Genomic DNA, 21,736 nt, shown 5'->3' on the forward strand with positions numbered 1-21,736 from the left:
TTTAAGTGTTTTTAACTGATCGACAGTTCGGCATTATTCACTTTGATTCTTGCGTCGGACATGGTACTCACAACTCTTCCAGTGACACTCTCTGACCAATCAGTGGCTGGCAGTCTGATGATGTGACGTTGTAGTATGGGCTCAGCTTGCTTGGAACCTCGACAGAGCAGGTACTAAAAAAAATATCAGGTACAAGGTACTATCGCTGATGGAAACGCAAAATAACCGCGCCGTGCCAAGCCGTGCCAGAGCCATGTTGTGGAAAAGCGTCATTAGTGTCAGTTTTACTTTTGTTCTCAATGGACAGGAATCCGGTTTGTTAGTTAGAAAGAACATTCATATCTGCACAGTGATGGACGAAGCCGTCTCCCAGTCTTTTTGAGAATGGTTGTGTTTCTCTATGGCAGTGTTTCTGCATAATTTAGCGACATTTCTGTGACAGCAAATGTAATTTAGAATGGGTAAACGAATCATTTCTGTGAGAGGTTTGGTAAATTCATTAAAACAAAATGGTTGGGAAAATTCTGCAAATGACCCAAAAATGATCTCCGCGACCCATATGCGGGTCCCGACCCAGCCTTTGGGAACCACTGCTCAATGCGCCATTCTCACGCGGTCAACTCGACCGAAAGTAAAACGATGACCGTTAATCAAATATGAGTTTGAGCTCATGTGTTCAGATGCTCCTCCTACAACACGACATATTACGTGGGATTCTGTTTAAACGACGTTTTGGTACATCCTTTGTTTGACGCTCACCTTAAACCCTCAGAGATGACCATATGAAGACGTTATTTTGTGCTGTGAAAGACTGCTGTGGAGGAGCAAATTGAGAAATGATTATTCAAAGAATTCATCGACGGTCTTCACTGAAACAAGAAAAATACATGAGCAGCCTGTACAAGTGGGAGAATTTAGGTGGTTTCTTTTCTTTAGTTGAGCCCTGTTAAAGGGGAATAATCCCCAAAGAGAGGAGTCGGAGGTCGCTGTGGGATTAATCCAGAGATGAAGATCCTGATGGACGAGTCCTACGCGGTACAGCCGAGGGAGAAAATGGTGGCCAAGTGGTTGGAAATGGGACAGGATGTGGCGGGTCCTCAGTCATTTAAAGAACCGGGTAATTCGTTGGTCAGCGTGTGCCAGCGCTCAATTTTCTTGTCCTTGTTTTTGAGGCAGTCAAACCAGTGTTTGAGCCTCTCTCCGTTTGCATTGATACCCAGAGATACACCACCTGGAAGACAGTGAAGAGAGAGCGAGAGAGAGAGAGAGAGGAGCTCAGACTACATCCACACTACTGCGTTTTTGTTTTGTTTAAAACACATCAATTCTGCTTTGAATATGCCCGTCTTCCACATTATCCTGGACATTTTGTGAATTATGTTCACATTTAGAAGGAAAATAGACGATAAATCATGTCACATATCGTCCAGTGAGAGCAAAATCTGACATGGTGCTGGTCAACTCGCTACTCATGTGGATCCACAACAGTAGTTATTTTCACAAACATCCCGTTTACACCAGCACTTGAATAATAAGGAGATGAAAAGCTCATCTGGTGAAGAAAACTGGATGTTTTTAGTGTGGATGTAACCTTAGTGAAGCCATTTGAAGGTGGAGCAGGTCCACGCGGACTCACCTATAAAATCGTTGGACTTTCCAATGTCGTAGTCCCACACGGTCACTTCCAAAGTCTTTTTGGTGAGGTCTGCATATTTTATGTCATAAGAGAACTCCTGCACAGAAAGAGAGGAAGAGAGAAATCAGCTTTCCAGCGTTGATTTACTACATGCAGCGTCACTTCCTGTTCTTCAGTCACGCAGTCCGACGATCAACAATGCAGAGATGTTCTACAGTCGGTGTCTGCAGAACTTACCAAGAGGATTAAGTGTTTTTAATCACTAATGTTAAGGTCCAAGTTTCCCCTTAAATGACAGGAGGTTAAGGAGCTGTTTAAATGCACTTTTGTAAGTCGCTTTGGATAAAAGCGTCTGCTAAATGACATGTAATGTAATGTAAAAGGAGCTGGCTAATAGTAGTGGAAGTGGAAGTTGTAAGTGATGCTGTTACAAAGGTTAAATCCTTTGCATGTAATAAATTTATATTATTATTATATATTATGTATATTATATGTTATATAAATTTGGGCTGCACTAAAAAAATTGATGGGATACTGGTCTCGTCAGTGCCATATTTGCATAATTACAATCAAAATTGAAGTGTCAATTGAAGTGACATCTGCAGCAGCATAACACATAACCAAGTACAGAGCATTTTCCTGTTGGACATGTGAAGTCTGAGTTCATCAGACACAGAAAACAAGTCGAGACCTTCTGTCTTAACTTGACAAAAAAATTAAACGTGAGTTTAATGTCTGAACGTGAGTGGAAACATCCGTTTAATTCATCTCAAACAGCAGAGTTGTGTTTGGGTTGACGGAGCATTATATATGATGGTTTCACTGTGTGTTCTCAATTTTACTAGCGTAGCTGTTATGTGTCCATGAAAACAGAAAATTGGAGCTGAATTAGCTTAATCAGCATTCTGTAAACTCATATAACACTGTTTGAATGTTTATATAGAAAAGTTACACACTACAGCTCAAATAAACTAACTAAAAAAATGGTTTTATTGTTTATAATTATAAACCTGGACATAAATGAAATTATTATATATAGCGGTGCGATTTATTCACATAATTCTGTGCATCCCAGTGAGTTTTAATTAGTTTTTTCAATCAGTATGCAGGTTTTTATCTCTCTCTCCTTCTCAAACATTCATCCAATCCTATTAGTTTGAGACACTAACATAAACTCCACACGCACCTTTTATTGTGCAGCAGAATGACAGTGTAATCAATAGAGGACACTGTTCACTAAATGAGACAAGCACCGTTTGGCAGCAGCCTGAGCAACATTTTTTTGTGTTCTCTGCATATTAAAAATGTGCGGTTCAGCCGAGGCTGCGAAACCGGCGAAACCGGTGTCTCAGTATGAGGGACGACCTCGCTGCTTGGATCTCACAGAGAGGTCGCGGGGTGACGGAGGAAGATGGGCTGCAAAAAATGTCAGAGGAAATGTCAAGCCTGTGGTCTCTGTGTGTGTGTGTGACCGGTGACGTCCACTCGTGTACAGGAGGATAATTTCCGGCCATGTTGTCCTGAGAGGCTCGCTTTGTGTTTTCCCCTCTTCAAAAAAACATCTTCATGGACCCGAAAAACTGATTTCAACTGCATTTAAAATCAATGAATTCAGTCATGGAGGTGTTTTCAGCTGTGAGCCTCAGCTGCTCTGGCAGCTAAAGATGCTCCAGTGTTGAGAGGAAGTGTGGAGTGGTTGATAATTCCAGCTTATTACTCTCTCGCAATCATGTGGGTTTGTCACCGTGTGAAAAAAATATTGATTAGTGCAGCTGTAAAGGCTCTGAATCAAAACTTTTATTTGCGTCGTGTTAAATATTCATGACTGTCCATGTATCTGGCAATTAGGTGGGTGTGTCAAGTCATTAAACGTGGCAATTTGCCACCTTTGTCAATGTAAAATATTGATTGGCGCAGCTTTAAAGTAGAGTAGGTCAGTGTGGTTATGTGAGGAATAAACATGGCTCAGGCTGGGACAGACAAACACAAGGAAAAACTGATTTTAAACCATTTAACTAAATGCTCACCTGACATAATCTACACCTGCTTAAGTCTGCTTTATCTTAATAATATGTTAAATGGACATTTGACAGCCTTTTCTCAGTGGAAACTTAAGTCATTCTCCCACACCAAAGTCTATAGAGAAAATCATCGTTTTTAAATGACACACAGGACTTGTTGATCCACTGCTGCCCCCTCACTAAGTTCACTATCTATCTATCTATCTATCTATCTATCTATCTATCTGTCTGTCTGTCTGTCTGTCTGTCTGTCTGTATATCTAACATTTTAGGGGCAAGCTTTTATCCGACTACGACTTTACAGTAAGTGAAATATTCTGCAATTTATTCTGCAATTCTGGGTCTGCCATATTGTGATGAAATGTGTGTGTGTGTGTGTGTGTGTGTGTGGTTTTGGAGGCAGCCACGCAGCACAAAATCAAAGCACCAGGTTAACAACAGCAACAGCCGCAACAAAAGAAGCCGGGGCAAAAAGCAAAAGTGGCCGTCTGTACCTCGTTGAACTCTGGATTGAGCGTCTTCTTCTTCACAGCAGTCTTGTGCTTTGACTTTTTGTTCTCGTCTGGCTTCAGGTACCTGCAGGAGAAAAACCAGACGAGTTACAGACTGAATCACAACGGAAATAAAAAATAAACAGCTGATATGCTATATTTGAAAAAGGACTAGGACATTAGGACTAGGGCCACACGATGGTGTAGTGGTTAGCACTCTCGCCTTGCAGCGAGAAGACCCGGGTTCGAGCCCCGGTTGGAACAAGGGCCTTTCTGCATGGAGTTTGCATGTTCTCCCCGTGTGTGCGTGGGTTCTCTCCGGGTTCTCCGGCTTCCTCCCACAGTCCAAAAACATGCAATGTGGGGATTAGTTAAATTGGACACTCTAAATTGACCGTAGGAGTGAGTGTGAGAGTGAATGGTTGTTTGTCTCTATCTGTGTGTGGCCCTGCGATGGACTGGCGAACTGTCCAGGGTGTACCCCGCCTATCGCCCAATGTCGCGACCCTCTGGTGGAGGATAAAGCGGTTAGATGATGACTGACTGACTGACATTAGGACTAGGTTATGGTCTCCATGAGGACTAAAAGTTCCTAACAAATACAAGCACAGACACACACAAAGACATATATAGAATATATAAATCACATAAATGTTAAATAAAAAGCAATCATCATTTAATAAAACCCTCACAGACATGATGATGACTCACTGTGTGAATTGTTAATTATTACCATCAGCTTTTCCTCAGATGTTATATTGTTCTGCCCTCCAGAGGGCGCTGTGGTGCTGCCCTGCGTTCAGCCTCACTGTGTTGACATTTCATCACACACACTCCATTTTTTACCTTTTGTCTCCTTTTCACTGCTGTGTCATCACCTCTGAAAACTCCCCTGACGTTAAATATCAGACACACAGTGATGTAAAATAACATTTTTGTGTTTTTCACAAGATTACCGTGTCAGCTGATGCATCACAGCAATGAAAACCTATAACTTTTAACTCCACGTCGCACAAAAGTGCATAAGCTTTGCATTGTCTTTTAATACTTGTGAAGGGATGAAAAGCTTTAGAGCAAAATATCACAGCTTTTCCTTTGCTTCTCCTGTACAATAACAATTTTTGAGTGTATTTATACAATGATTTATTAAACCTATAAATAAATTACCGTGCATTACGTACGTTGCAGGGTAATATAATGTTATTGAGCAATTTAAAAGTGGAATTATGAGGAAACATTAAACTGTCAAAGAACAGTTCAAATTGAAACAGAGTTTTTATTAAAACTCATAAATAAACAACTTAATCAAAAACAAAACAAGCCCCTGCATGTTTTTTCTTTTCTTCTACTCAACTGGTGACCACAGCAGTTACATAAAGACAGGACAACCTGACAGAGAGTGAAGGGTGAGTGGAGAAAATGTACTGAGGGGACAACGAGAGACATGTGGACACAATGTAAGACAACAAGGCAACAAAAAAGGAGGATGTGAGGCAACAAAACACTGCAAAAACACATCTCAAGTCATTATTTGTATTATTGAAATGCTAAAAAATACAAAGCTCGTATTAAGCTCACATATTAGATTGACCAAATTAAGGAGGTTATGTTTTCTTAGACATGGGTTTGTAAGTTTGTCCTTCTGTTAGCAACTTCCTGTCTACAGTTTTTGATGGATCAATCTGTATCTACCATCATATGTAATCCAGATTATGGATTTGGCAGGCAATTTAAATTTAACATGGATGAAGTCCAATTAAACACGTTCAACTGTGTACATCTCAGCGACATCTCAACAAATGAGGATGAATTGTGTAAGATGGTAATATCTATAAGCAGGTTAAACAATCTTGCCTACTGTACCTTTAAATGTGAGTTTCCTGTATTAGCTTGTATTGTAAATGTCAAATTCACCAATGTGGAGCCACAACCTTCTAAACCGGGGATATCAAACGTATGGTCTGCAGGCCAGAATCGGCCACCAGAGGGTCCGATCCGGCCCGGTGGACAGATTTCTGAAAATTGCACATGACTATAATAATGTGAAGTACTACATATTTCAGCTCCAGATACCTGTGACTGAATGTTTTGTGCCTTTGTAGATCCACTGATGTAATATTACAATAATATTGTTGAAATTGCATCGATTTTTCTCAAGAAAGTTCAGGCTATTTGGTAAAAAAAATACAAAAACAAAGAGAATATCTTTGTTGTTTATATGTTATTATGCTATTATTTTACTGGTCCGGCCCACTTGAGATCAAACTGCGCTGTATGTGACCCCTGCACTAGACCATAGGAAACTGATGGGGACATCGATAAATATGACCAGTGACACCGAAGACAATGTTGCCTTCTGTACCTAAATGCATCTTAAATGCAGGGTTGCTGCATTAGCTTGGATTGTATATGTACTTAATAAAGTGACAGCTGAGCGTATGCTGTGAAATATGTCACAGACATAAAGAGGTGGGACTGCTCTGACAGGTTATTGGCTGTGGCAGTGTCGCCGGTGTTTCCCACAGCACGCACCGCTGCGGTCACTGATCACTTTCAGTGAGTCAGTGGTGAGAACAGGTTTTCCGTGCTACTGTTGCTCTGGTGCGGGCGCACGCTATGTGTTGAGGGATGTGTTTTCACAGGCTGGACCTGTTTTGCTGTTTTGCCTTCATAAATGATGCAAAAAGCAGGTTGTGCTCGTATCAAAAACCCTCAGTGCTGGATGTTGTTTAGCGCCTCTGCTCATTGGGGATGCAGGGAGAAAAACAATTTAAGGCAATAAAGCTCATTCTGATGTGGTATATTATTTCACTTCACAACCCGTCTCTCCTCGTACGTGCTCACTGGACCTTCACAGACTTCAATTTCCCAGGGTAACGCAAAAGATTTAAGGAGAAGCTAAGTGGGTTATAGCACACAAACTGCCCCCACAGGGGAGTGGGCTCTGACATGGTTGTTGATGAGGAAATTGCAGCGAGCCTAATTGTTGTAATGGGACAACTGACCCCAAGGCAAAACACGGCAGGAGTTAAAAGTCGGGATGTAAATGAATGCTACTGTGCAGAACAGTGGCTTTATATGTAATAATAGCCGCAGTTTTTCCACTAATGCCATTATTATTATTCTTTAAAGGTCCAGTATGCAAAGATCTGCCTCCAGAGAGGTCAGGAAACAAATAATATCTCTGCGTAGAGTTATAATGTCCAGAGCAGAAGCTACATCAGTATTACTACCTGTATTTTCAAGTAAAAAAGTCGCTGAGCAGTTCAACTTTGTTTAAAAAAATGTTTAACAGAAGGAGAGACCAGAGAGAAACCAGGATAAAGACTAATCTGAGGTTTCTATGATAGAGAGGTCTACGAGATTTGACTATGACTTGAAGCTTCAAGTCTTTCTCCCTCTGGAAATCTGGAAGAAAAATCTGTGTGGATGATGCCACTCAGGACATGAGAGGAGCTTTTGAAGGATTACGGAAAAAGCAGAACTTTGAGATCAGTTGAAGAACTTTGAGCTGCGATACTGAAGGATTAGAAGAACTTTGATTAAGAACTTTGAACTGTGGAGGGCAGCAATGCACCTCTCAGTGTAAGGTCTGTCAGAATGAATTATTATAAGAAGAAGAAGAAGACAAAAACTTCAGATGCCTGCATTGGTGATGAGCAAGAATAGGTGTGATATCTTACTAGTATTAGCTGCCACAATCACCTTTGTTTTGGTCTGGTATATGTGCTTAACTCTGCCAACTGCTGGTGCTCAAATGCTGCATATTGGACCTTTAAAAGAAACTAATGCATAATCGAGAAAAATCCAGAAATGTTTGTCGGGCTCGAGTCAGGTTTGTTCACATCAATTACCACAGTCATTTTAAGTTCTTTTAGTGAAACAGTTAGTAAAATAGGGTGAATTTAAGTATTTTATTTATTGCTTTATTGCAAATACAGTGAAATCATTAAATTAACAGATGTTTAAATGAGTAAAAATGTGTGATAATAAATAGAAATTGGAAAGTGACTGACAGAATTTAGATTTAGATTTATGACAGAACATTGAACACAGACTACTGAAGCCATCCACACAAAATAATGCACGATGGCTGGATTATATAAACAGTTATCAGTGGTTACAAGAGCTAATTAAGACAAAGTGATGGTCGTTAATGGCGAGTCTGAAATGTTATTATACTCATAAGCGCTGTTGATGACTCGTAAGGCGTGTGTGAGTGTGTGTGTATTGGCCTAGTAGTTGCTTCCTCCTGGATGTAATTTGCCATTTCCCTTCACCATAAATAAAGGCTAACAACCACCCTTGTTGAGCATACTTCACTTAATTATTACCTCCGCCAAGGAGGTTATGTTTGCAACTTCCTGTCTACATGGTTTGACGAATCAATCTGAATATTTTGTGATGGGTAGGTGATCACTCAAGTATATTCCCATTGAAGATTTGGTACTGTGAAGACTAAAATTAGCACGAGGATGTGATCCAGATTACGCATTTGGCGTAATTTAAAATGTAACATGGTACAATCTCAGTGACATTTCAACAGATGAGGATGAATGTTGTCTTATTATGTTTATGTAAGATGGTAATAAAGTTCTACACAGATCCAGTGAGTAAAATGTAAATATTTCAGGTGCCAAGTGTTTAAGACAAAAAAATCAAGGATGCATTTTAGGTTTGGGTCTCGTTTGGTCCATAATCTCTCTGTTTCAGATAGAAAAACGTGACCTGGGTGGTTCTCTAACCTTGACGAGCAGGCTTGATGAAACGCACTCGTCGCCGCCGTTGACAACAACATTTTTACGCTGTCACTTTTCATGATTAACTCCACTATCTTGCCGACTAATGTGTGCACTCGCACTTTGTATTCACACCACAGATGCTTTTAAGAAGATTTCCCCCCCTTCATTAGCAACACAACAGAGCCAAACATTTTTCTTCTGTGCGGGTGACAGCTGCGATGCCCAACATCAAACATCGTCCTGGTCAAAGAGGAGAAGCCAATCATGTCTCTCTTACAGAGTATATGTTTCCTTTATTGCTATTCTCACACAAAACATTCAGTAAATCTCTTATCTGCCAGCGTGTCCTTCAAGCTGCGGGGAGATTTTTTTTTTTCCAACCTCAAAAACTGTTGGAAAATTGTTGCCAGCCTCCATCCTTCTAAACATTAGGCTTTTGTTCTCGAGGTGTGCACAGCCGAGTCAGAAATTAATTGCACTTTCATTGCTCAGCCAGATGAAAGACCTGGGAAATGTTCAGGTGTGATAAATAGGACTCTCCTTCAAATTGCAGCCCCGCGGACGGCCTCTTGTGCCGTCTGTCTCTTTCATGCTGCTGATAATCACAGTAAGTCTACCTATTTTCTGCTAAAATGTCAGTGCTGGCTGCGACGTCTAAAAATAGCATCATTGTGATGAACATCCGGTGTTTTGACAAGAAATGCTTGTTAAGAAGAATGTCAGTAACTGTTGGACATGTTGCTTCATATCCATCTATTCTGGTTTTGGCATAAAACCCTTTTTTTTTTTTTCAATCTACCAGTAGATAATACAGTATATATTATTGTTAAATTAATGTGTGCCTCTGCTCTTGACTTAAAAAATGATTTTATGTTCCAGAAAACCAAGAAACACCAGAAGAACCTTGACCTTTTGGCCACCAAAATCTAAGCATTTAGGCCGGGAGTTGATCTGAACGATCGTACCAAATTTGAAGGGATTATCTGAAGACACTCTTGAGATAATGCATTCAAAATGGTGAAAAAAGGTTTGGTGAGGTCACAGTGACCCTGACCTAATCTAATCCATGAGTCAAAGTGAACATTTACACTAAATCTGAAAGGATTCTCTCAGGGTGTTTTTAAGTTAATGAATTCACAAGGTTTCATGGGGTCAGAGTGCCCTTGACCTGAACGTAAGTGCTAAATCTGGAGGCACTCACTCAAGACATTGTTAAATGAATGCATTCACAAGGCAAAACAATGTTTCATGAAGTAACATTGAGCTTGAATTTTGGTAACCCAAATGTCATCAGTTAATCTTTGAGTCCAAGTGAACATTTGTGCTTGATACAATGGGATTAGGTCAAGTTGTTCTTCAGATAATGCATTCACAAGGCAAAATTTGTTTTCTTGAAGTAACAGTGACTGTGAATTTTAGCAACCCAAATCTATTCAGACTATCTGTGAGTCCAAGTGAACATTTGTCCCAAATCTTAAGAGTCCATATGAACATATGGTTTAATTTTAAGGGATTATCTCAATACCTTGTTTTGATGATGCATTCATTCACAAGGCAAAACAAGTTTAATAGAGTCACTGTGCCCTTGACTTTCGGCCAGCCAAATCTAATCAGTAAATCTGTGAGTCCAAGTGAATATTTGTGCCAAATCTTGAATCATCAAGATACCACATCGAAGAAACGGTCATCTCAGAGTCCATGTGAATGTTTGTGCCAGATGTAATGTATATGTATATATTTGAGAGTATTTCGGGGACCTTTGACGTTTGACATTGATGAGTCCAAATGAACGTTTATATCAATTTGAAAGGTTTTCCTGGAGTTGTTATTGAGAATTTTAAAGTTGCAGACGATCAATATCTACTTTGTTCTTCTTTGAGTCCAAGTGAATGTTTGCACCAGATGTAATTAAATTTGTTGCAACTCTCTAACTTCCACTTACGTGGCACAATTGTGTTTATCTTGCAAAATGATGTTTTTCTATATGGAGCTGATATTACTAATTGATTTGCACTTTCACCTCTTCTCTCTCTCTCTCTCTCTTCTGTCGCCTGGATAATAAGAGGTGTTGACACACGTGCGTAGGTCACTTCAGCTTCAATACTCCAGCAGCAATATGAGCGAAAGATTGATGCTCATGGGGCCTTGGAGATTATATTGGAAGAGCGTGACACAAACAGTGAAGAGGCTACAAGGATAATGCAGAAATAAATTCTGAGTATGAAAGTGAATTTGCAGATGAACTTGACTGGAGCACAGCTGCCTCCTTTTATCTATTTCTAGATTTTACCAACAGATCAATAAGTCGAGGCCGTGGAGTTTCAGGTCAAACTTTTTACCCTTGCACTGATTTCATTCTCTGACTGACAACAAAAATATCTCGGCTATCGTGTATCTGTAATTAAATTTGTTGGAGGCTGATTTGTAATGTTTTTGAACTTTCAGATTTTGCCACGGAGCAACACTGTGGATACTGAAAAAGTTTCTACAACCAATTAAGATGAACTTTTATGTCTTAAAAACAGAAATAATGAAAAATGTGTTCCTCTACTTCCTTTTCTATTCAAACAAAAGCAAAAGCCTACCATCAAATATAAAATATAACCCAGTAAATACAAAGGACCTTTGGAAACTTTCATCTTAATTGTTATTAAAGGTTATTGTACTCTGCGTATTTTCACAATATCCTTTTTCAAAGTTTATTTCTAAGATACAAAACTAATTTCCATAACTTTTTTCATAATTTCACTTAATTGGCTTTTGTCTTTGTATGGAGTCAGGTACCAGTGATATAACTGGTTCTTCCAAGTTGAGATTTTGGCATAAAAGCATCATTATGTAATAATATAACCCCTTCTTACTACTAATTATATTATTATATTATATTATATTAAATGAATTAGTTATCAAGAATAACTCCTCAGTAGGAGAATTCCAGAAGATGGCAGTAATGCAAAACTATGGATAGAATGTGTTGTTAAACCCCACAGAAGAACAAGAACTACTAATACAATATGTAACATTCATTCATATAAAAACACCCGAAACTGTTGGAAATTGTTTGAGCAGGAAGTAGCCTGTTTTGACAGGAAGTAACCACACTTGGGTAAAACACACTGGGTTTGGGTTACATCAAACTGTACAGAAGCAAACATCTATACTGTGTATTCATCTGAAAACAATGTTTTCATTTAACTAAAATTTTCTCCAGGTTACACAGTCCAAAACTTTGGGGATTATACACTAAATTGGGTAGTGGTTAGCACTCTCGCCTTGCAGCGAGAAGACCCGGGTTCGAGCCCCGGTTGGAACAAGGGCCTTTCTGCATGGAGTTTGCATGTTCTCCCCGTGTGTGCGTAGGTTCTCTCCGTGTTCTCCGGCTTCCTCCCACAGTCCAAAAACATGCAATGTGGGGATTAGGTAAATTGGACACTCTAAATTGATCGTAGGAGTGAGTGTGAGAGTGAATGGTTGTTTGTCTCTATTTGTGTGTGGCCCTGCGATGGACTGGCAAACTGTCCAGGGTGTACCCCGCCTATCGCCTGATGTAGCTGAGATTGGCACAGCACCCCCCGCGACCCTCTTGTGGAGGATAAAGCGGTAGATGATGACTGAATGACTGACACTAAATTGGACACTTTTAATTGACCATGAGAGTGAATGGCAGTTTGTCCCTACATAACCCTGCAATGGACTGGTGACTTATCTAGGGTGTACCCCTGCAACCCTCATGTGGAAGATGAAGTGGTAGACGATGAATGAATGAATAACGCCCCTACTAATAACACTTTAAAAACAGTAAATCAGCTGTGTTGTTGTTTATCTCCTGGTGGTTGTTTAGACTTCTGCAATTTCTCGTGCTGATTCTAATCATCTCTCAATTATGTTTTTGTCATAACATGACGTAATCCTTTATGCTGATGATATTTGAGTGTTTGTCTGGGATACTGACGTTTTGACGTAGGGGTCGGAGAAGCCGTTGGCGTCCATGGCGGCGAGGTGAGCACAGCGTATGATGCCGACAACCAGACAAGACTTCTGGGTGTTGTACTTCAGCGAAATCATGATGCGTCCTCGCTCCTCTAGGGACTTCTCCTCTGTCTTGTTGACCTGCAGTGATAAAAACGACAAAGTTTAGTATTAATAACCGGCTCTCATAACAAACAGTGGAGAACATTTCTCATTTCAGGAATCATTATGGCTTGATCAGATAACCAAAAATGTTTAAGTTCCAGAATGCTATTATTCCTCGGTGACATGAAAATCATTATCTAAAAGTGTTCTCTCCATCTCCCATGACTTTAATTCTTTTTTTTAATCCCTGTACTCTCTTTTTTTTGTCTCATCAACTACTTTGTGAAAGTAAGTCTGTATCATTAAAAGTCTGCAGCAGCAACAGAACTCGCCGTCTTGACAGCTGTGTCATGAAAATCAGCACTGATTGGCTGATTGATGCCATCTCCGCTGTAGATGGCGACTTAATAGCCTCATCAAAAATAATTAGCTACATTTTTTAGAGACACGATAAACAGCTGATCTGACACATGACCCACATGTCAAGAGTTTTCATTCCAAACACCTTCATGCTGATGAGCTCGTCTCCAGACTGATTAACAGACGTTTAGATCCCCATGCATGAAGTTAAATATCTGTTCACGGGGGTTTACAGCATTTATGACATAATTACACACAAGTACACAATAATCTACTACATTACTACACAAGCACACTGTAAACATTACGAAAAATACGAAGAAATACTGTGAGGTTGTCATGAAACAAAATTAGACCATGTACAGTGTCAGAGTGATGGCAGCCTATGGCTGTGTGAAAGGGAATTATGCTTATAACTGGAAGGTTACTGGTTGGAATCCCCAATAGGAAAAGCCTGGGGTCCCCTTGAGCAAGTTACCCAATCCCCAATGCTCATCACTCAAATTTGACCCCAGCCACAAGGGGTGTGATTCAGAACTGTCTTGTCTGAACTGATAACCTGACATAACTGTTATTTATCTGTTCCTGGTCTCTCTCTCCTGTCTTTACCCCATCTCCCTCTTTCTGTCCTTTCTGTCCCCCACCTCTCCTCTGTCCCCCATTTTTCCTTTCACCCCAACCTGTCTACGCAGATGGCTGCACATCTTTGAGTCTGGTTCTATCAGAGTTTTTTTCCTGTTAAAAGAGAGGGGTTTTTTTTGCCTCGTGCTTGCCCATTACGTGAGTTGTTGGGTTTCTCTGCTCTCTATAATGCTGTAAAGGTTTTTGCCTTACTATGTACAGTGCCTTGAGATAATGTATATTGTGACATGGCACAATACAAATAAAATTGAAGCGAATTTAATTGAATCCAGTGAAATCCTACTGCTGGTCCCAAGCCTGAATAAATGGGAGATTTGCCAAATCAAATACAGCCGTGTTTCCATCCTGGTACAGTTTGGAATGGTAAAGCCCTGGGTCAGGCTTGCTTTTCGACTGAGAACAGTATCTTTATTTGGTAACGTGATGTCGTAGCACGACATTGAAAGTGACACAAAAGAGGACAATGCAATGGACAACAGTGGAGGACATCCAGCAACTTGCTTTTCCCCCTGTTCTGTTTGTGCTTGTTTGTCTCAACAAGAACGAAAGCTTTGGATGAGAATAGTCTGCAGGGCATTGAAAAAACTCCGGTCACAGGGGAGTGACACTTTATGCACTTCAAGCACTGACTTTGAGTTTGGTAAAGCTAGTAACAAAGGCAGTACAATTGCCCCTTTACATGGCAGAAAAATGTGCTTAAATTCATCACTCAGTCTCGCCACATTCCACTGACCAAAACTGAAACTCATCACTAAATCTGTCAAAGAGTCAGTCAGAGATCCAGAAAAGAAGCTTATATCAGCCAAAGCCAAACTCACTTTTATGCAGGGATATTACCAGACCTTGTTCTTGGTAATACCTCCGTTTCCCTGGTAACCCCCGGGGGCTGACTAATACCTGGAACGTAGTCAATAGCCTTGGAATATTATTGTGTTGTGTGGCTTTGTTGCCAGTCTGTGGATTTCAGAAAACAATGGGAGCAGGCGGAGAGGGTGATGTATATCTCATTCAATTATTTGGCACTGCTGCTACATGTATTCAGAGCGGTGTGCAGACTGTTACATGAGAGGTGTCCTGTTCGACTACGCTTTGAATCCAATTAATGGACAGCCTTCAGCCAATCTTAATTGAGTTTTGCCGCAGGCAGTCGTACAATTAGCTGGAAAACATTGAGGAAACTCTGCTGGGCAGTGGTGTGTTTGCTTGTGTAAGCGGAGTTTGAAGCAAATAATGGAAAAAGGAAAAGGAGACTTAGGGGGCTTATACGTTATACCTCGTTTTTTTTTTTGCTTTTTCATAAGTGATTTTTTTTGGTACCTGCTCTGGCGAGGTTCCAAGCGAGCTGAGCCCATACTAAAATGTGACGTCAACAGACTGCCGGCCACTGATTGGTGAGAGAGTCGTCAGGAATCAAAACCAGGAGCTTTACAGCAAGCAAACATGGCTGCTGTCTGTGGTCCATACGTTCCTGACGTTCCTGTGTTTGGTGGCTGACGAGAGGATCACAATAGTGTCATGCAACAGTTGAGGAGATACTTTGAAGTAATGGAAAACAACGTGCCTGATGTCAAACCGAGTAGAGTCAAGTCGAGTAGTGCTACAACTGTATAATGGAAAAGCTCCATTAAGGGAAGCAGAGAACAGCCCTTAATCTGTGAAGACTGGAGGCCACACAGCTGCGGAAATGTCTTTATCATTTCAAACCAAGTCCTGGACGCATCTTTTGTTGGTATTATTTATATGCCAGAGAAGGACAGCTTAATGGAGGGGAGGTCTGTGAGTAAGGAATAGAACAGAAGACAGGGAGTGTTGTAAAGATGTCTGCACTTGTCAGGTACGCCGACCTTGATACCATCCAGACAGCCTGCACTTTATTTTTATTTTTTTACTTCCTTCCTTCCTCCCCGACTTGCTTGCTTTCTGTCTTTATACCCTTGTATTCCTGTCAGCCTCTTGGTTTGTCACAGATTTCCCAGGTTGCATCTTGTTAAAGGAGACAGCGAGATAGAGACAACAGAGGGGGGATGTCCCTGACATGGACCAACGGTGGAGGAAGGGACAAGCCTAAATTGATTTGACAGTAAAACAAGGTGGCATCTGAGACATGTTGGCATGCCAGATGAAATGGAAGGCAAGTCCAGTGAGATGTCTGGAACAAAAAAAGAGAAGACGAAGAAGTCATCTGTGATTCACCCAGGAGAGTCATTTCCCGGCAGGTTTCTGATTAGTATCCTGCTGTGAACACTGTTGGACAGATTGTTGAGCACTGTTTCCCTTCTTCATTTCATTATTCTGCTATTGTCTCTGAGTGTTGAAAATGTTCCAGGATGCAGCTTATGATTATGAAAACCAACCTGTTGTGCACCAAATCATAATTTCTCAATCCATGTCCATGGATACACAATTAAGTTTGTTTACAGCCTACTTAAAGCAGTGTAGCTCAAACTGTGTTTACCAAAGTTGTTTGTGTTGCAACAGTGCTGTTTGTCGTACCGGTCTGTGGGTACATGCAGCTGGATACCACTCGTAAATTGTGTACACACTGCAAACGAACCACTCTGTGACCCTGACTGATTGGTGCAGGAACGGTGTGCGAGTGCTGTGTTCGCACAAGCCCAACAGAACAGATCTAGGGGAGAAACGTCCCCAGTTTCAGAGCAATAAGCTATGAATATGCCTTAATGCTATGGGAATGCAGTAACAACAAAACAAAATTGCATCTATCGGACATATTGTGTCTAACGCTCGAGTTGAAATTGATCAACTTTTGCGAGACATTGCACTGATGTCACGTACCTGCCAGTGGACAGACTCCCCTCTGGGAAACATATAATTTCTGTGTGTGGACACTCTGAGGTGTACGACGCTCTCTCTGTTGTGGAAACATCTGCAGAGATGAAACACCACACAGCACCGGACACAACAATAAGCAAGTTTCACCAGCGCTACTTTCACATGACGAGCTCACGTAGCCCCTGGTGTTTGCAGCAAAACTTACCACGCTGTGTCCGGCTCCACATAGGTTTCTTCTCTACAGACGTTTCCATAACGCTAACAGTGAAAAGAAATTTCACCATCAACGTTACTTCTGTTTACAATACGGCGACTTGTGGCCATCGTGTCACAAAATGTACAAAATGATGACAAATCACGTTCAGTATGAACACAGCATATGAGCCATGTCTCCCCAGCTTCCATCGCAAGCACCTAGGAGCTTTAACGTTACAGCTGAGCTGCAGAGACAAGTCATTTACAGTTTGTCATAAATGAGACAGAAAATCATGGTGAATATCAATGTGAGAACGCACAAAACCAAACTGAAATAACTCACAGGTCTAATACCCGCACTCCCACACTGCTCTACTCACACTGTGGAGCTGTGGATAAGTGTAACGGTATTACACCTATCTGTGCATTTCCTCTGCTGATACAGACGGTCATTTACTGTGTGTACGTGGTTGGAAATAAATGCTGAGGTATAGGAAAAGCCAATATGGGGAGGGGGGCCACTGTGGAAGTGTTGTTGGTAAATTGCATTTCTAAGTCACGGGGTACAGGAAGGCATACAATACAACAAATGAAAAAAAGCTCATAGCTCGAGGGTCTGAGCTGCATTTGTGTGTCAGTTTTCAGTGTGTGTTTTTCTCTCTGGAGGAAAATCACTAACACTTTACATTACAATGCAGCAATAACACAGACATAGTGAGGAATCAGGGACACATTATTATGGTAATACTGATTATTAACCAACACGACCATGACAACTGAATTTAAAACAATGCCCTCAGGTTGGCCTGTCATAGCTCCACCCACAAAAATACGAGTCTCTTAAGTCCTTTTATCCTTTTTTAAACTCGAACAAAGAGATTTATTATTAAGATTCATTTCATATTGACAAACGGATTCTTCCCAATGTCCTCAAAATATACTTGACATCCATTCCTGCCTGCAGCAACCTGAGCCTTCAGAATAAAAGCTGTGCTCTACTTGTGTTCAACTAAAGAAGAAGAAGGAGAAAGAATGTAATGAAGAGTGTGTCTGTGTGAGAGCATGAATAGTTCTGCAAATATAGGAAAGAAAAGAAATCTATTTTCTCTGCCTGGTTACCAGCTGTGGCAGCATCGCTCTTATTGTTTTCAGCCTGAGTCAGTCGGTGTGTGTGTGTGCTCTTGTATTTGTCACCTCTTTAGGAAATTTTTATGGCATAAACACTGACCTTGTCAGGACCAGTATAGTCCTCATGGAGACCAAAACCTGGTCATAAGAACTTTGTTTCTGAGGAACTGGTTAAGTCTAGGGCTAATGTTTTATTTTGGCTGTCCAGATGAATGGAAGTCAATGCAGATAGCAGTGAAAACCTTATACGTCCAACATCTTATGTCGTAATGTAATAATTATGTAGTAATAAGTGGAGGGTACACATAATAATGTGTACTCTGTAACATGCATCCATGAGTACTAAGTACTTACAACAATGCAATAATGATGAATGAATATATTGTATAAATAAGTAATAAGTAAATAAATATTGCTAATGCTCATGAATTCTGTACACAACAGCAGGAAAACACACTGGCTACTTAAGCCCTGTGTACCTAATAAAATGGTAGTCTTCTGCAGGGGGTAGCCGATCTACTGGTTTAACTTTAGAAATAGAGATTCTGGCATTTTCTCCCAAAGAACTGTTGATGTGTTTTCATTTGTGGACCCTGTGAACCCTCAAGGCAACATTTTATACAGAAGATGCAGATTATAGAGCAGTGGTTTGTCATTACTATTGTGATCAGCCTCCCTGTCTAATCTTCTAATCCATATTACAACCTCCTGTCTGACGACGGACACCAAATGAAACCAGTACAACCAAAACAAAACTCTCAAATCTCCTTTATCCTGTTTTTACACGACCTGCACCAGACTTTAGCTCAGTATCATTTGAGACCGAGTACGAGTCTGGAAAGGCTTTACTCACCTCCTACTTACAAGAAGCATGAACAAGGGGTGTAAATTAAATTGCCAACATGTGCAAGTGAACAGAACTACAACCATTTAGACCAATTGTCCAGATGATGTATGCAGAGCGCGGAAACACATGTAAACAAAAGTGCTTGTTATAATTTTCCAGAAGCGATGGGGTAATGGCATTTTGCCTGGGGGAGCTCTGTGGAGGAAGTCGCTTAAAATGGAAGCAACAGCCAAATCGAAAGACAGCTGCTCTTCAGTGGCTGCCATGTTGGATGTATACCAAAGCCAAAAACATCGCTTCTCTGTCGTCACTGCGTTAAGACTTGCCTCTCGCGTGCCAGGGAGATTAGGAGATTCTGAAGTTGGCCACAGGTGGCTGCAGAGTGTAACCAAATCACTGGCAGACTCAGTGGGGTTTTAAAGTTAAAGTTAGTTTTTATTAATCCCCTTAGGGAAAGTATTCCTCTGCATTTTGACCCATCCTAGAATTAGGAGCAGTGGGCTGCCACACTGAGTGGCGCCCGGGGAGCATTGGGGGGATGGGTACCTTGCTCAGGGGTACCCCAGCCCTCTTCGGCCGGGTGGGGATTTGAACCGGCGACCTTGTGGTTACAAGTCAAGTTCCCTTTCCACTTGGCCACAGGCTGCCCCACCCAGGCTACAAGGACACGTTCGTTTCTGATGAAGATCTACAAGAAACACTTCTTCTAGAGAGGTCATAAACATTTTAGTTTACCTTAATAGGCCTCCTACATTTTTTGACCCTTTCCAAACACTTGCTACCACAATGGTTATTGATAAAGTTAGTGTCTAACTGGTAAAAAAAATATACAGCACATACGCATAGTGGCAAATAAAGCTCCAGTCAAATGGGAGTCAGGACATTTCCTGCTACTTTTCCTAACATTGAAAAATGTCCTGGTGAGAATACAGCAGGAAAAATCTGTGAGAGTGAGTGGACAAGCGTCCCGCCTTCACACTCGACCCAGACGCCACCTGTCGCCTGATTTAATCTGACGACGCAAACAGTCCCCTGCTGGAGCCAATTTTCCTCCAAGCCTGAAAAACAGTGAAAGCCAGATATTTCCCCCTAGAGTTAGTGACGACACACACACGCACAATCCATGAATGCTGATGTCGTTCCCCAGTCGCTGTACGTGTCGACCGGTTGTGGACACATATGCCTCAAACATTTTTATGAGGTAATAATGCACCTGTGGTGTGTTTACAGCGTGTTCCTGCTGATCCCAAGTGGCTAAAAAACACATTTAGTGTGCAAACAGCTTTAAAATGGCAGTGGGGGGGGATTTCATTGAAGGGTGATTAAAGAAGCGATTATGACCTCAGGCTTTCTGATACCATCTTCAAGGAGTTATGAATGTCCATACATTTACAGTTTCACTATTTGTCAACAACTGTACCTCTGGACCAACGTTACCACAACCCTTTGTGTGCTAATTCTGCACATTAGCACTGCCACAGTTGCTTCCACGTGACAATTCTACAACTTCTAACTACTGCCTGCACCGTAATGAGACATAAGTGTTGTTGAAAAAAGCAATTAAAACTGCCATTTTCAAAAAATGGCAACAGTGTGGGTGAAAAATCAGTAATCATCTCTCACTGTTGAAGCCTTTCATTGTCCAGTTGAGCTGTGGCAAAATGGAGAAAAGCATCGCACTGAGAGACTGAATAAAGATTCTCTGCCAGATGAGGCTGCACTCTCCTCACACCGCTCGGGGGGAAGGGGGGTCTCGCGCTAACGTCTGGTGCCAGCGCTGGATCCAGATTCAGAGCCGAGGATGGCACAGACATCCATTAGACAGAAAATGGGTGTGTGGTTACAACTTTAGCAGGGACACAGCTGCCCAGGTACCTTGGGACGAGCGAGTCATACAAACAGAGTCGTCTGTCACTCAAGGACCCGACAATAGAGGCACAATCGTAAATGGACCCCAATTTCCCAAAAATAATATTCCCCCTACAGTTGGAAAACAGTATTGTTACAACTGAAATCCCTTATTTTGTCACTTTCAAGTGGAACTTTCGTAAACATCCATCCATCGTCTACTTCTTCATCCTTTTGAACATCCCAACTTAAATACATAAATATTTGGTATTTCATTTAAAAATTATACAAAAGCATATTTTTTGTAAAACTGAGTGGTGTAGCATCATGTACAGTACAGCAGTAAAGTTTACAGAAAGTTTGACAACACTACACTGTATTATGGTGACGTTATAGACAATTATTACTAATAAATATTCACAAAACAAAAAAATAAAAAGCATAATTTTTGTCAAACTGAGTGGTGTGGTATCATGTACAATGCAGCAGTAAAGTTTACAGAAAGTTTGACGAGTTTGTATTATGGTGTAGTTATTGAATATCTGGCTGGTTTTCCACTAACAAACAGTAGGGGGCAGTGGAGCCAGCCCCCATCTCCCCAACATTTAACCCTCACAATAACTCTGAAGCTGCTAAATTAGGGTAAACTAAACTTGGATATACTTGTATTTTTGCATGTAATCTCTTTGCATTTGTCTGGACTGAAAAACAGATGGAGGCGTCCTCTCTTTCTTGTGATTGGTCAAAGACTCCTGTTACAAGTCAGTTTTCCACACAAGGTGCAGACATCTAATTCACTCTCAGATCAACTCTTTTGCGTCTGGATTATCATGGAATTATTGACATTTCTTTAACTTTACTTCAGCCTGCGAAAAGTCTAAAACTTTTTTATACGCTTGAACAGCAAAGAGGCCTCTTTTTCACAGCAAATCCCATCAATAAGCTGCTGAATGAGAAGA

At 41.0% G+C, this 21,736-nt stretch overlaps 1 protein-coding gene across 3 annotated transcripts in view; it reads right to left on the reverse strand.

Annotated features, from left to right (window-relative positions):
* Positions 1-21,736, reverse strand: part of doc2b (double C2-like domains, beta) — a 120,199-nt gene continuing 98,463 nt past the window's right edge. For all 3 annotated transcript variants that reach the window (XM_044041323.1, XM_044041324.1, XM_044041322.1), the window contains 4 exons: positions 12,843-13,000; positions 4,152-4,233; positions 1,637-1,733; positions 1-1,231 (listed from right to left, as the gene is read on the reverse strand). In XM_044041323.1, the coding sequence (XP_043897258.1) occupies positions 1,098-1,231; positions 1,637-1,733; positions 4,152-4,233; positions 12,843-13,000 (471 nt within the window). In that variant the 3' untranslated portion in view covers positions 1-1,097. The remainder of the gene's footprint in view (positions 1,232-1,636; positions 1,734-4,151; positions 4,234-12,842; positions 13,001-21,736) is intronic.

The sequence above is a fragment of the Solea senegalensis genome, linkage group LG13, assembly GCF_019176455.1.
Source record: "Solea senegalensis isolate Sse05_10M linkage group LG13, IFAPA_SoseM_1, whole genome shotgun sequence".
Lineage (NCBI taxonomy): Eukaryota > Metazoa > Chordata > Actinopteri > Pleuronectiformes > Soleidae > Solea > Solea senegalensis.